Source organism: Pseudophryne corroboree, chromosome 8, assembly GCF_028390025.1.
Source record: "Pseudophryne corroboree isolate aPseCor3 chromosome 8, aPseCor3.hap2, whole genome shotgun sequence".
Lineage (NCBI taxonomy): Eukaryota > Metazoa > Chordata > Amphibia > Anura > Myobatrachidae > Pseudophryne > Pseudophryne corroboree.
Genome location: NC_086451.1, coordinates 40736474 through 40753211, shown reverse-complemented (window position 1 = coordinate 40753211; position 16738 = coordinate 40736474). Strand labels below are relative to the sequence as shown.

The 16738-nt window shown below is 46.7% G+C and overlaps 1 protein-coding gene across 3 annotated transcripts in view; it reads right to left on the bottom strand.

Moving 5' to 3' along the window:
* CCDC180 (coiled-coil domain containing 180) overlaps positions 1 to 16738 on the bottom strand; it is a 187027-nt gene that overhangs the window by 35722 nt on the left and 134567 nt on the right. For all 3 annotated transcript variants that reach the window (XM_063936280.1, XM_063936281.1, XM_063936279.1), the window contains one exon: positions 2020 to 2083. In XM_063936280.1, coding sequence (XP_063792350.1) covers positions 2020 to 2083 — 64 coding nt within the window. The remainder of the gene's footprint in view (positions 1 to 2019; positions 2084 to 16738) is intronic.

Sequence of the window (16738 nt, the reverse complement as noted above, 5' to 3'; positions counted from 1 at the left end):
TTCCTCTTACTCTGTGCACTGGATGCAATGACGTCGGCACAGTACAATAACTCTTACTCTGTGCACTGGATGCAATGACGTCGGCACAGTACAATAACCCTTACTCTGTGCACTGGATGCAATGACAGCGGCACAGTACAATTACTCTTACTCTGTGCACTGGATGCAATGACAGCGGCACAGTACAATAACTCTTACTCTGTGCACTGGATGCAATGACAGCGGCACAGTACAATAACTCTTACTATGTGCACTGGATGCAATGACAGCGGCACAGTACAATAACTCTTACTATGTGCACTGGATGCAATGACAGCGGCACAGTACAATTCTTCTTACTCTGTGCACTGGATGCAATGACAGCGGCACACTACAACAACTCTTACTCTGTGCACTGGATGCAATGACAGCGGCACAGTACAATTACTCTTACTCTGTACACTGGATGCAATGACAGCGACACAGTACAATTCCTCTTACTCTGTGCACTGGATGCAATGATGTCGGCACAGTACAATTACTCTTACTCTGTGCATTGGATGCAATGACAGCGACACAGTACAATTACTCTTACTATGTGCACTGGATGCAATGACAGCGGCACAGTACAATTACTCTTACTCTGTGCACTGGATGCAATGACAGCGACACAGTACAATTCCTCTTACTCTGTGCATTGGATGCAATGACAGCGGCACAGTACAATTACTCTTACTCTGTGCACTGGATGCAGTGACAGCGGCACAGTACAATTCCTCTTACTCTGTACACTGGATGCAATGACGACGGCACAATACAATTACTCTTACTCTGCACTGGATGCAATGACGTCGGCACAGTACAATTACTCTTACTCTGTGCATTGGATGCAATGACAGCGACACAGTACAATTACTCTTACTCTGTGCACTGGATGCAATGACAGCGGCACAATACAATTCCTCTTACTCTGTACATTGGAAGCAATGACAGCGGCACAGTACAATTCCTCTTACTCTGTACATTGGAAGCAATGACAGCGGCACAATACAATTCCTCTTACTCTGTATACTGGATGCAATGACAACGGTAAAGTACAATTTTACTCTACATTGGATGCAATGACAGTGGCACAGTACAATTACTCTTACTCTGTGCATTGGATGCAATGCTAACTTGTTTTAATCTTTGTGATTTTTGCATTAAAATCTATGGAAGAGCCCTGAGTAAAATGTACCCATGGCAGGTCCTCTGTAGGGGACTGACTGAGAGTGCAAAGGAGATGTAACTATGCCCCCCGTGATGCCGCAAGTGCGTCCCCCACAGCGCGCACCATACATTTACACATCCACAGTACCGGGCCCGCCCAATGGCCCTCATTCCGAGTTGATCGCTCGCTAGCTGCTTTTAGCAGCAGTGCACACGCTAGGCCGCCGCCCTCTGGGAGTGTATCTTAGCTTAGCAGAAGTGCGACTGAAAGGTTAGCAGAACTGCTCGTAAAAATTTTCATGCAGTTTCTGAGCAGCTCCAAATTTACTCCTACCTTGCGATCACTGCAGACAGTTTAGTTCCTGCTTTGACGTCACAAACACGCCCTGCGTTCGGCCAGCCACTCCCCCGTTTCCCCAGGCACGCCTGCATTTTTTTAGCACACTCCCGGAAAACGGCCAGTTACCACCCAGAAACACCCACTTCCTGTCAATCACTCACCGATCAACACAGCGACAGAAAAGCGTAGCTCGACCTTGTGTAAAACAGCATAGTTTTGTGTGAAAGTACTTCGCGCGTGCGTACTGTGGCCCGTACGCATGCGCAGAACAGCCGATTTTTAGCCTGATCGCTGTGCTGCGAACAATGGCAGCTAACGATCAACTTGGAATGAGGGCCAATGTCCCCACAATCCTGCAGTAATATACTTAATATAAATAATACAGTCACCATGTAACATGAAAAGTAGGTGCCCTCATGTGTCTGATCCCATATATATATAATAACGTGATGAGGAAACCTCAGCGTCTCCCCCTAGTGGTGCCGACTTACTGTTTATTTCCACTACTCGGCTCTGATGGCGGACGCGGCACTATGGGAAGACTCTGATCTGATACTGAAATTGGGAAGAAAAAACATCAAAAAGTAATACATTGCCAAACACAACAATACACTCTCATACACTATAATGAATCTCTAATTATCAACCGTTTCTTTTTAATAGGAAGATGTCACTTAGTGATAAAATGAATTTATATATTTTACAGAATACACTTTGCTCTAAATCAGGATTACTATGTACTATAAAGTGGAGAACAACTGAATCTTTTCTAAAAAATAATAGGATTTTAATACCTACCGGTAAATCCTTTTCTCTTAGTCCGTAGAGGATGCTGGGGATGCTTCAAGAACCATGGGGTATAGACGGGATCCGCAGGGCACACTATAAGACTTTGAATGGGTGTGAACTGGCTCCTCCCTCTATGCCCCTCCTCCAGACTCCAGTTATAGGAACTGTGCCCAGGGAGACGGACATTTCGAAGAAAGTATTTATTTAACTGCTTTAAACTAAGGTGAGATACAGACCAGCTCACACCACTAACACGTCGTACAACATGGCATTCAACCAAAAACGCATGCAACGGCATGACCAACAACAGTCACAGAGTGACTACTCTCAACGCAACATGAGCGTAACTACAGCAAACTGCAGATACAGCCCGCACTGGGACGGGCGCCCAGCATCCTCTACGGACTAAGAGAAAAGGATTTACAGGTAGGTATTAAAATCCTATTTTCTCATACGTCCTAGAGGATGCTTCAAGAACCATGGGGTTTATACCAAAGCTCTAGAACGGGCGGGAGAGTGCGGATGACTCTGCAGCACCGATTGACCAAACAAGAGGTCCTCCTCAGCCAGGGTATCAATCTTGTAAAACTTGGCAAAGGTGTTTGAACCCGACCAAGTAGCAGCTCGGCAAAGTTGTAACACCGAGACCCCCCGGGCAGCTGCCCAGGATGAGTCCACCTTCCTGGTAGAATGGGCTTTCACCGATTTCGGTAATGGCAATCCTGCCGTAGAATGAGCGTGCTGAATTGTATTACAGATCCAGTGCGCAATAGTCTGTTTAGAAGCAGGAGCCCCAATCTTGTTGGGAGCCCACAGGACCAACAGAGCCTCTGTTTTCCTAATCTGCGTCGTTCTGGCGACATAATTGCTCTCTCTGTCAGGGAAGAAGTTGTTATTACTAGCACCTATAGGAAGGAGGTTGATTGTAATGGATATCTTAATTACAAGAGTTGTCACCACCAAAAATGGAAAGACAATATACCTATGGGACAATATTTAAGAATGAAAAGAAACTGCACGGGACAAGAGGATTTTCAAAAACAAGCTGAGATACTTACAGAGGCCTTTCTAGATCAAGGATATCCAGTAGAGTTGCTAGATAAATCTTTAAAAGTAGCAAATAATAGAAGTAGAGACTCCCTTCTATCTAGGGCATCTATCATTGAACTTGGGGAAAATAATGAAACTAATGGTAAAGAACGAGATGAAAATAAAATACTCCCATTTATTACCAAATATAATAATTGCTCTAATGAGATCAAGGACGTTCTTAGAAAAAACTTTGGAATACTCAAACTAGACAAGACTCTTAATCCTTGCCTAGGAGAGACAGTGAAGGTTGTATTTCGAAAGGCCAAAAATATTAAAAATCATGTTTCCCCAAGTTTCTATCAGGGACAGAGATCAGAGAGCATTCAGGCTTTAAATTGGTTAACCCCTTTAAGAGGATGTTTTAAATGTGGAAAGAAAAACTGTTTAACATGCCCCCATATGATTAACAGAAGTACCAGCTTTGAATCAATGTCTTTGCATCTGAAATTTGATATAGGTACATTTATTAATTGTCAGCATATGTATGTGATATACCTGATAACCTGCATATGTAGAAAACAATATGTAGGAAGAACAACAAGAAGTTTAAATGTTAGGTTTCTCGAGCATAGAAGGAATGTGAGTAAAAAGAACCTTAAACATAGTGTTTCAAGGCATGTCGCATATTGTCATGCAGGGAATGTGGAAGTTTTGAAGGTGCAGGCGATTGAGTATGTGGCCCCTACCCCGAGGGGGGGAGACAGATTCAATCGTCTCTGCACAAGGGAGGCATTTTGGATTTTTTCTTTGGGTACCCTCACCCCTGATGGTCTGAATGAGAGCATCGAATTGAATAATATTGGTGGTCTCTGAAGATTTTAATTAATTAAATAAACAAAGAAATTATTAGAAGTAGTTGCATTTTGGGAACAGTTTTCCTTTTAGGAATAAAATGCATATTGCTGTTGTGTGTGTTCTTTCAAAATCCTCTAGAAAAATCCACTAGAAATGATGAACATCAGGTCTCTTTTCCCATCTCTTCTACACTTTTTTCTGGTTCAATGTTTATTTCCCCCCTTCTCTTCCGCCTCCCCTCCTTCTTTAAACCCTGGAACCCTTTTTTTTCTTTGTGTTGTTTAAAGCAGCAATGGAATTACAATATGGGATGATTATAATATATAGGAGAACTAGGTTTTAAGGAAGTGACAAATTATTCCAGGTGTTAAAATAAAAATAAATATAAAAATAAAGGTATAAATAAATTGATAGAATAATTTTATTAAAAGTAATTAAATGGTATTAGTGATAAGCTGAGCGAGTCGGATTCGAACATGGGACTCACTGTATGGAGTGTTGGTGATGGTTCCCCTGCGCCATGAGAGCTGCTTTAGTATTGATGTGGATTTAGGTTATCCTTAAAGGCTTGTGCTTTTTATGAATAAAGTGGGGATTCTTTGGTGTTTTTGTCTCTTAGCTATGAATATGTGATAATTGATACGGGATATCGATAGAAGGATTAGATGTTAATCTGCATATAATTACATACTATTGTTATTCTTAAACCACCATGTTGCTTATTTTTAATTTTATTTTTAACTATAATAGATCATGAAATGCTGTTTATATGTGTAATTGGTAAGCTAATGCATATGGGAGTCATTACATGAATGCATTTAATTAATTAATTAGTAATGCTATTGGTCCGGTGCAGTTTAAAAAGAGCCTGTCAGGCTGCTGATGTATCCTCTGACGAAACCGCTCTTGGATAACAGCGGAGAAACGCGTAAGCAAGGTGCTTTTCCGGACATTCTGAATGCTGATACTTTAAGCCCGTTTACAACAAGTTACACTGCGGCGGACGTCCATTGCTAAGACAGCGGTGGGGAAAAAGCAATCTGAGGCTGAGCAAAAGGAGGTCTCTACCCCACCCGAGGGAAAAATATTCCAACCGCGAGTGTCATTAAGATCCAGCCACGAATAGCGTGGGTCGTAGCATACCGCTGTGATTCACCAACTACCACGGCGTTCTCCCCCTGCTTTCCTCTAATACTCACGTGAGTTATATATGAACTTTCAACTGCACTAATATTAAATAGAGGCGGTGGTTACAATTGTTGCTGTTTATCCACAAGAAGGAATTCTAAGTATCAACTACTACTGGAAAGTAACGATTATAAATTTACAACAGCTTTATCCATGAGGATTTCTTGGACACTTTAATAGACATTTTCCGTTGTCATAAAGGGCAATATGAAATAGATATATTGGTTTTCATATAGATATGGATAGCGGTGTTTATGTATGTTGACTCCAATGTATTTATTGAATGCGGGTTTTTTCTGTTTATATACATTTTAAAAATAAAGAGTTTGTATATTTTATTTTTGCGCTCCCTTGATAACAAGTGCTATTATCTCTAAAAATTGGCGACATAAATCTTCAAAGCTCTGACCACATCGAGAGACTTTGACGCCGCCAAGGCGTCAGTAGCCACTGGCACCACAATTGGCTGGTTTACGTGAAATGAGGAAACCACTTTTGGCAGAAATTGCTGACGAGTTCTTAACTCCGCTCTATCAGCATGGAAAATCAAATAGGGGCTTTTGTGAGACAAAGCCGCCAACTCAGACACTCGCCTTGCAGACGCCAAGGCCAACAACATGACCACTTTCCAAGTAAGGAATTTTAACTCAACCTTGCGCAAAGGTTCAAACCAATGTGATTGCAAGAATTGCAACACAACATTAAGATCCCATGGTGCCACCGGGGGCACAAAGGGAGGTTGGATGTGCAGCACGCCCTTCACGAAGGTCTGAACTTCTGGAAGGGAAGCCAATTCTTTTTGTAAAAAGATCGATAAGGCCGAAATCTGTACCTTAATAGAGCCTAACTTTAAGCCCGCATCCACACCTGCTTGTAGGAAATGGAGCTACCGCCCCGGGTGAAATTCTTCCGTAGGAGCCTTCTTGGATTCACACCAAGACACATATTTTCTTCAGATACGGTGGTAATGCTTTGCCGTTACTTCTTTTCTAGCCTGAAGAAGTGTAGGGATGACTTCACTGTGAATACCCTTTCGGGCTAGGATTTGGCGTTCAACCGCCACGCCGGCAAACGCAGCCGCGGTAAGTCCTGATACACGCACGGCCCCTGTTGTAACAGGTCCTCCCAAAGAGGAAGAGGCCAGGGATCTTCTATGAGCAACTCCTGAAGATCTGGATACCAGGCCCTTTTTGGCCAATCCGGAACAATGAGGATCGCCGGAACCCTTCTTTTTCTTATAATTTTTATCACGCTTGGAATGAGTGGAAGTGGAGGGAACACATAGACCGACTGAAACACCCACGGTGTCACTAGGGCGTCCACCGCTATCGCCTGAGGGTCCCTTGACCTGGAACAATATCTCTTAAGTTTCTTGTTGAGGCGGGACGCCATCATGTCCACTTGAGGAACTCCCCAACGATTTGTCACTTCTGCAAAGACCTCTTGATGAAGACCCCACTCTCCTGGATGGAGATCGTGTCTGCTGAGGAAATCTGCTTCCCAGTTGTCCACTCCTGGAATGAAGACCGCTGCCAGAGCGCTGGCATGTCTTTCCGCCCAACGAAGAATCTTCGTGGCCTCGGCCATTGCCGCTCTGCTCTTTGTTCTGCCTTGGCGGTTTATGTACGCCACTGCTGTCACGTTGTCTGACTGAATCAAGACCGGCAGACCTCGAAGACGATGGTCTGCTTGCAGTATGCCGTTGTGGATGGCTCTTAATTCCAGAATGTTTATGTGTAGACAAGCTTCCTGACTTGACCACTTTCCCTGAAAGTTTCTTCCCTGTGTGACTGCTCCCCAGCCTCTGAGGCTTGCATCCGTGGTCACCAGGATCCAATCCTGAATCCCAAACCTGCGTCCGTCCAGAAGGTGAGAACTGTGCAGCCACCACAGGAATTCTTGTCCTCGGAGATAGAATAATTTTCTGGTACATGTCCAGGTGAGACCCGGACCACTGGTCCAGCAGGTTCCACTGAAACACCCTTGCATGGAACCTGCCATACGGAATGGCCTCGTAGGCCGCCACCATCTTCCCCAGCAACCGAGTGCAGTGAAGAACTGACACCTTTGCCGGTTTCAGAATCTGTTTTACCATGTTCTGTATTTCCAAAGCTTTTTCCACTGGAAGAAAAGCTCTCTGTAATTCTGTATCCAGAATCATACCCAGGAACGACAGCCGTGTCGTTGGATCCAACTGTGATTTTGGCAAATTTAGGAGCCAACCGTATTGTTGCAGAATCGTCAGCGAAAGAGCAACATTCTTCAACAATTTCTCCTTGGACCTCGCCTTTATGAGGAGATCGTCCAAGTTCGGGATAATTGTGATTCCCTGCTTGCGCAGGAGAACCATCATTTCCGCCATTACTTTGGTGAAAATCCTCGGAGCCTTGGACAGACCAAACAACAACGTCTGAAATTGGTAATGACAATCCTGCACAGCAAATCTCAGGTAAGCCTGATGTGGAGGATATATGGGGACATGTAAGTAGGCATCTTTTATGTCGACCGACACCATAAAATCCCCCTTCTCCAGACTGGAGATCACTGCTCGTAGAGACTCCATCTTGAACTTGAATCTTTTTAGAAAGAAATTGAGGGATTTCAGATTTAGAATCGGTCTGACTGAGCCATCCGGCTTCGGGACCACGAACAGGCTTGAATAAAAACCTTCCCTTCCGTTGAGACGGGGGTACCGTGACAATCACTTGATTTTGACACAACTTTAGTATCGCAGCGCTTACTATCTCCCTTTCTGGCAGAGAAGCTGGCAAAGCCGATTTGAGAAATCGGTGAGGGGGCACATCTTGAAACTCTAGCTTATACCCTTGGGTTACTATTTCTACTATCCAAGGATCCAGGTCCGAGTACATCCAGGCCTGACTGAAGAGTTTGAGACGTGCCCCCACCGGAGCGGACTCCCGCAGAGGAGCCCCAGCGTCATGCGGTGGATTTGGCAGAAGCCGGAGAGGACTTCTGCTCCTGGGAATTAGCCACAGCCTGTGACCTTTTTCCCCTTCCTCTCCCCCTCGAAGCAAGGAAGGAGGACCCACGTCCCTTTTTGAATTTGTTGGGCCGAAAGGACTGCATCTGCTAGTGAGGCGATTTCTTCTGCTGTGCAGGAACATAAGGTAAAAAAGATGACTTACCCGCGGTAGCCGTAGAGACCAGGTCAGTGAGGCCGTCCCCAAACAGGTCCTTACCGTTAAACGGTAAAGACTCCATCGCCTTCTTAGAATCAGCATCAGCATTCCATTGATGAATCTACAATGCTCTCCTAGCAGAGACTGCCATGGCATTGGCCCTTAATCCCAAAAGGCCAATATCCCTTACCGCTTCCTTTAAATACGCTGCAGCGTCCTTGATATGACCCAAGGTCAAAAGCACACTATCCCTGTCTAGGGAATCTACCTCAGATGACAAGTTATCTGCCCACTTTTCAATAGCGCTACTTACCCATGCCGCAGCAACAACGGGCCTGAGTAGCGACCCTGTAGTGACATAAATGGATTTCAGGGTATTTTCCTGCCGTGTCAGGGGACGGAAGCGCTACCTTTTTGGACAGACGCGACAAAGCTTTGTCTACCGTGGGGATTGACTCCCAGCTGTCCCTGTCCCCAGAGGGAAACGGATATGCCATTGGAATTCTTTTGGGAACACTTTTTGTCGGGATTTTCCCAAGCTTTTTCAAAAAGTGCGTTCAGTTCATGAGAGGGAGGAAACGTTACCGCAGGATTCTTGCCTTTAAACATACAGACCCTCGTATCAGGAACAGCAAGGTCCTCAGTGATATGTAAAACATCTTTTATCCCCACAATCATGTACTGAATACTCTTAGCCAGTTTTGGATGTAATCTGGCATCACTATAGTCGACACTGGAATCAGAGTCCGTGTCGGTATCTGTATCTGCTATTTGGGCAAATGCACGTTTCTGCGACCCCAAAGGGGTCTGGGCCTGTGACAAAGCATCTTCCATGAATTTCCTCCATGTCTGGTTCTTAGACTCAGATTTATCAAACCTCTTAGCCAACTTAGTCACATTTGTATTTAAAACACTCAGCATATTGACCTAATCATCCGTCGGCAGTGCCGACACTGTCACTCTCACAGAACTGTCAGTCCCCACGCCAGCCTCCTCCTGGGAAGAGCATTCAGCTTCAGACATGTCGACACACACACGTACCGACAGCCACAAACACACTGGGCTGTAGGGGACAGACCCAGAGCAGAGCCTTAAACAATAGAAAAAAAGACCCCTTTATGCGCTTAAATACTAATAGCAGCCCTTGGAGGCAAAGAGAACCTTTCACCGTGATTCAAAAATAACTATCACTTTAAGAATATATGACTCCACGTGGCGCTACTTAACACCCTCAGAAAAAGATGCTTACACAATCAATGCACTATGGGATTCAAATCCACAATTGGTTGGTTTGTTATGAACGAAGCATCACTAAAAAAGACAAAAAACATACAGGCATAGTGTAATCCTGTTAAAAGACAAATGATGTTTTTATTTGCTTGGTCCCACTCACATAGGTATATAATAATATTGCATGTAGAACATCAAGGTTCAATAATCCTTATGGGTGAAGTGGCCTTTTACTCCATAGAGGAATCCTCATTCATATGTCACTTGAAAAAGAAATGGTAGTAATAGTGGAACACCGTCTTTGTATTTCTTAAAGCCACAGCAGAGCCTGTTAGAAAGACACAGAGAGAGTTCAGCCAGCTCACACCCAGCGCCTATCCCGGTTCTGAAGTCAGTAACAATACTGCCCAGACCTGCTAGCGCTTTTATCAAACAATATAATTCACCAATTACTAGTGCCCCCCCGTTTTGCACCCTGTTACTTGCACAGCAGTGTGGAGGATCAGGGCCAGCGTCTCTGCAGCCTTCTGTGAAGAGAGAAATGGCGCTGGTGAGAGCTATGCGGCTAAGCCCCGCCCCCGACACGGCGCGCTTCAGTCCTGCTCAAAATTCTTTATACTGGCGGGGGTCCCTTAACAAGTGCCTGGGCACTGTTATATTGCATGCCAGTGGTATTTGCGGCCCCCCATGCTGCCCAGGGCGCCCCCCCTGCGCCCTGCAGTGCCGTGATCAGTGTGGGAGCATGGCGTGCAGTGTGGCCACTGCATGGTACCTCAAGCCGTCTTCTGCCGTCACTGAAGTCTTCTGATCTGCTCATACTCACCCGGCTTCTATCTTCTGGCTTTGTGAGGGGGGGTGACGGCGCGGCTCCGGGAACGAGCAGCTAGGCGTACCGTAGTGATCGAACCCTCTGGAGCTAATGGTGTCCAGTAGCTTAAGAAGCAGAGCCCTTGAACTCTTAAGAAGTAGGTCTGCTTCTCTCCCCTCACTCCCACGAAGCAGGGAGCCTGTAGCCAGCAGTGCTCCCTGAAAATAATAAACCTAAATAAAGTATTTTTCTGAGAAACTCAGGAGAGCTCCTCAGTGTGCATCCAGTCTCACTGGGCACAGAATGTAACTGGAGTCTGGAGGAGGGGCATAGAGGGAGGAGCCAGTTTACACCCATTCAAAGGCTTATAGTGTGCCCATGTCTCCTGCGGATCCCGTCTAGACCCCATGGTTCTTGAAGCATCCCCAGCATCCTCTAGGACGTATGAGAAAATAAGAATTTACTTACCGATAATTCTATTTCTCATAGTCCGTAGTGGATGCTGGGACTCCGTAAGGACCATGGGGAATAGCGGCTCCGCAGGAGACTGGGCACAAAAGTAAAAGCTTGAACTAGCTGGTGTGCACTGGCTCCTCCCCCTATGACCCTCCTCCAAGCCTCAGTTAGGATACTGTGCCCGGACGAGCGTACATAATAAGGAAGGATCTTGAATCCCGGGTAAGACTCATACCAGCCACACCAATCACACCGTACAACCTGTGATCTGAACCCAGTTAACAGTATGATAAACGAAGGAGCTTCTGAAAAGATGGCTCACAACAATAATAACCCGAATTTTGTAACAATAACTATATACAAGTATTGCAGACAATCCGCACTTGGGATGGGCGCCCAGCATCCACTACGGACTATGAGAAATAGAATTATCGGTAAGTAAATTCTTATTTTCTCTAACGTCCTAAGTGGATGCTGGGACTCCGTAAGGACCATGGGGATTATACCAAAGCTCCCAAACGGGCGGGAGAGTGCGGATGACTCTGCAGCACCGAATGAGAGAACTCCAGGTCCTCCTCAGCCAGGGTATCAAATTTGTAGAATTTAGCAAACGTGTTTGCCCCTGACCAAGTAGCTGCTCGGCAAAGTTGTAAAGCCGAGACCCCTCGGGCAGCCGCCCAAGATGACCCCACCTTCCTTGTGGAATGGGCTTTTACAGATTTTGGCTGTGGCAGGCCTGCCACAGAATGTGCAAGCTGAATTGTACTACAAATCCAACGAGCAATCGTCTGCTTAGAAGCAGGAGCACCCAGCTTGTTGGGTGCATACAGGATAAACAGCGAGTCAGATTTCCTGACTCCAGCCGTCCTGGAAATATATATTTTCAGGGCCCTGACTACGTCCAGTAACTTGGAGTCCTCCAAGTCCCTAGTAGCCGCAGGCACCACAATAGGCTGGTTCACGTGAAACGCTGAAACCACCTTTGGGAGAAATTGAGGACGAGTCCTCAATTCTGCCCTATCCGTGTGAAAAATCAGGTAAGGGCTTTTATAAGATAAAGCCGCCAATTCTGAGACACGCCTGGCTGAAGCCAGGGCTAACAGCATTACCACCTTCCATGTGAGATATTTTAATTCCACAGTGGTGAGTGGTTCAAACCAATGTGATTTTAGGAACCCCAAAACCACATTGAGATCCCAAGGTGCCACCGGGGGCACAAAAGGAGGCTGTATATGCAGTACCCCTTTGACAAACGTCTGGACTTCAGGCACTGAAGCCAGTTCTTTTTGGAAGAAAATCGACAGGGCCGAAATTTGAACCTTAATGGACCCTAATTTTAGGCCCATAGACAGTCCTGTTTGCAGGAAATGTAGGAAGCGACCCAGTTGAAATTCCTCTGTAGGGGCCTCTTTGGCCTCACACCACGCAACATATTTTCGCCAAATGCGGTGATAATGTTTTGCGGTTACATCCTTCCTGGCCTTTATCAGGGTAGGGATGACTTCTTCTGGAATGCCTTTTTCCTTCAGGATCCGGCGTTCAACCGCCATGCCGTCAAACGCAGCCGCGGTAAGTCTTGGAACAGACAAGGCCCCTGCTGGAGCAGGTCCTTTCTTAGAGGTAGAGGCCACGGTTCCTCCGTGAGCATCTCTTGAAGTTCCGGGTACCAAGTCCTTCTTGGCCAATCCGGAACCACGAGTATAGTTCTTACTCTTCTCCTTTTTATGATTCTCAGTACTTTTGGTATGAGAGGCAGAGGAGGGAACACATACACTGACTGGTACACCCATGGTGTTACCAGAGCGTCCACCGCTATTGCCTGAGGGTCCCTTGACCTGGCGCAATATCTGTCTAGTTTTTTGTTGAGACGGGACGCCATCATGTCCACCTTTGGTTTTTCCCAACGGTTTACCATCTCTTGGAAGACTTCTGGATGAAGTCCCCACTCCCCCGGGTGAAGGTCGTGTCTGCTGAGGAAGTCCGCTTCCCAGTTGTCCACTCCCGGAATGAACACTGCTGACAGTGCTATCACATGATTCTCCGCCCAGCGAAGAATCCTTGCAGCTTCTGCCATCGCCCTCCTGCTTCTCGTGCCGCCCTGTCTGTTTACGTGGGCGACTGACGTGATGTTGTCCGATTGGATCAATACCGCCTGACCCTGAAGCAGGGGTTTTGCTTGACTTAGGGCATTGTAAATGGCCCTTAGTTCCAGAATGTTTATATGAAGAGATGTTTCCATGCTTGACCACAAGCCCTGGAAATTTCGTCCCTGTGTGACTGCTCCCCAGCCTCTCAGGCTGGCATCCGTGGTCACCATGGATCCAATCCTGAATGCCGAATCTGCGGCCCTCTAGTAGATGAGCACTCTGCAGCCACCACAGAAGAGACACCCTTGTCCTTGGCGACAGGGTTATCCGCTGATGCATCTGAAGATGCGATCCGGACCATTTGTCCAGAAGATCCCACTGAAACGTTCTTGCATGGAATCTTCCGAATGGAATCGCTTCGTAAGAAGCCACCATTTTTCCCAGGACCCTCGTGCACTGATGCACTGACACCTGGCCTGGTTTTAGGAGATTCCTGACTAGCTCGGATAACTCCCTGGCCTTCTCCTCTGGGAGAAACACCTTTTTCTGGACTGTGTCCAGAATCATTCCTAGGAACAGGAGACGTGTTGTTGGAATCAGCTGCGATTTTGGAATATTTAGAATCCACCCGTGCTGACTTAACACTAACTGAGATAGTGCTACTCCGACTTCTAACTGTTCCCTGGACCTTGCCCTTATCAGGAGATCGTCCAAGTAAGGGATAATTAAAACGCCTTTTCTTCGAAGAAGAATCATCATTTCGGCCATTACCTTGGTAAAGACCCGAGGTGCCGTGGACAACCCAAACGGCAGCGTCTGAAACTGATAATGACAGTTTTGTACTACAAACCTGAGGTACCCTTGGTGAGAAGGGTAGATTGGGACGTGGAGATAAGCATCTTTGATGTCCAGAGACACCATATAGTCCCCTTCTTCCAGGTTTGCTATCACTGCTCTGAGTGACTCCATCTTGAATTTGAACCTCTTTATGTAAGTGTTCAAGGATTTTAGATTTAAAATTGGTCTCACCGAGCCGTCCGGCTTCGGTACCACAAACAGCGTGGAATAATACCCCTTTCCCTGTTGTAAGAGAGGTACCTTGATTATCACCTGCTGGGAATACAGCTTGTGAATGGCTTCCAAAACTGCCTCCCTGTCGGAGGGAGACTTTGGTAGAGCAGACTTCAGGAACCGGCGAGGGGGAGACGTCTCGAATTCCAGTTTGTACCCCTGTGATACTACCTGCAGAATCCAGGGGTCCACTTGCGAGTGAGCCCACTGCGCGTTGAAATTTTTGAGACGGGCCCCCACCGTGTCCGAGTCCGCTTGTAAAGCCCCAGCGTCATGCTGAAGACTTGGCAGAAGCAGAGGAGGGCTTCTGCTCCTGGGAAGAGGCTGCCTGGTGCAGTATTTTTCCTCTTCCTCTGCCCCGGGGCAGAAATGAGTGGCCTTTTGCCCGCTTGTACTTATGGGAACGAAAGGACTGAGTTTGAAAAGACGGTGTCTTTTTCTGCTGAGAGGTGACCTGGGGTAAAAAGGTGGACTTTCCGGCCGTTGCCGTGGCCACCAGGTCCGATAGACCGGCCCCAAATAACTCCTCCCCTTTATACGGCAATACTTCCATATGTCGTTTGGAATCCGCATCCCCTAACCACTGTCGCGTCCATAACGCTCTTCTGGCAGAAATGGACATAGCACTCACTCTCGATGCCAGGGTGCAAATATCCCTCTGTGCATCACGCATATATAGTAATGCATCCTTCAAATGCTCTATAGTTAGTAATATACTGTCCCTATCCAGGGTATCAATATTTTCAGTCAGGGAATCCGACCACGCCACTCCAGCACTGCACATCCAGGCTGAGGCGATTGCTGGTCGCAGTATAACACCAGTATGTGTGTATATACCCTTCAGGATATTTTCCAGCCTTCTATCCGCTGGTTCTTTGAGGGCGGCCGTATCAGGAGACGGTAACGCTACTTGTTTAGATAAACGTGTGAGCGCTTTATCTACTCTAGGGGGTGTTTCCCAACGCGCCCTAACCTCTGGCAGGAAAGGATATAGTGCCAATAATTTATTAGAAATTAGCACTTTTTTATCGGGGGAAACCCACGCTTTATCACACACCTCATTTAATTCATCTGACTCAGGAAAAGCTACTGGTAGTTTTTTTACTCCCCACATAATACCCTTCTTTGTGGTACTTGTAGTGTCAGAAATGATCAATGCCTCCTTCATTGCCGTGATCATGTAACGTGTGGCCCTACTGGACATTACGTTTGTCTCCTCACCGTCGACACTGGACTCAGTATCTGTGTCTGGGTCTGTGTCGACCCACTGAGGTAACGGGCGTTTTATCGCCCCTGACGGTGTCTGAGACGCCTGGACAGGCACTAATTGATTTGTCGGCTGTCTCATGTCGTCAACAGTTTTTTGTAAAGTGCTGACATTGTCACGTAGTTCTTTAAATACAACCATCCAGTCAGGTGTCGACTCCCTAGGGGGTGACATCACTAACACAGGCAATTGCTCTGCTTCCACATCATTTTCCTCCTCATACATGTCGACACAATCGTACCGACACCCAGCACACACACAGGGAATGCTCTGATAGAGGACAGGACCCCACTAGCCCTTTGGGGAGACAGAGGGAGAGTTTGCCAGCACACACCAGAGCGCTATATATATATATATATATATATATATATAGGGATAACCTTATATAAGTGTTACTCCCTTTTATAGCTGCTGTTTATAATTTAGCTGCCAATAGTGCCCCCCCTCTCTCGTTTTTACCCTGATTCTGTAGGGACTGCAGGGGAGAGTCAGGGAGCCGTCCTTCCAGCGGAACTGTGAGGGAAAATGGCGCTTGTGTGCTGAGGAGATAGGCTCCGCCCCTTCACGACGGCCTTATCTCCCGCTTTTTTCTGGAAAACTGGCAGGGGTTAAATACATCCATATAGCCCAGGAGCTATATGTGATGTATTTCTTTTGCCATCCTAAGGTATTTCAGTTTTTATTGCGTCTCAGGGCGCTCCCCCCCAGCGCCCTGCACCCTCAGTGACCGGAGTGTGAAGTGTGCTGAGAGCAATGGCGCACAGCTGCAGTGCTGTGCGCTACCTTAGTTGAAGACAGGAACGTCTTCTGCCGCCGATTTCACCGGACCTCTTCGTTCTTCTGGCTCTGGAAGGGGGCCGGCGGCGCGGCTCCGGGACCCATCCAGGCTGAACCTGTGATCGTCCCTCTGGAGCTAATGTCCAGTAGCCTAAGAAGCCCAATCCACTCTGCACGCAGGTGAGTTCGCTTCTTCTCCCCTTAGTCCCACGATGCAGTGAGCCTGTTGCCAGCAGGACTCACTGAAAATAAAAAACCTAAAATAAACTTTTACTCTAAGCAGCTCAGGAGAGCCACCTAGCATGCACCCTTCTCGTTCGGGCACAAGAATCTAACTGAGGCTTGGAGGAGGGTCATAGGGGGAGGAGCCAGTGCACACCAGCTAGTTCAAGCTTTTACTTTTGTGCCCAGTCTCCTGCGGAGCCGCTATTCCCCATGGTCCTTACGGAGTCCCAGCATCCACTTAGGACGTTAGAGAAAATGAAAATAATTACACCTCTCCCTACCCAA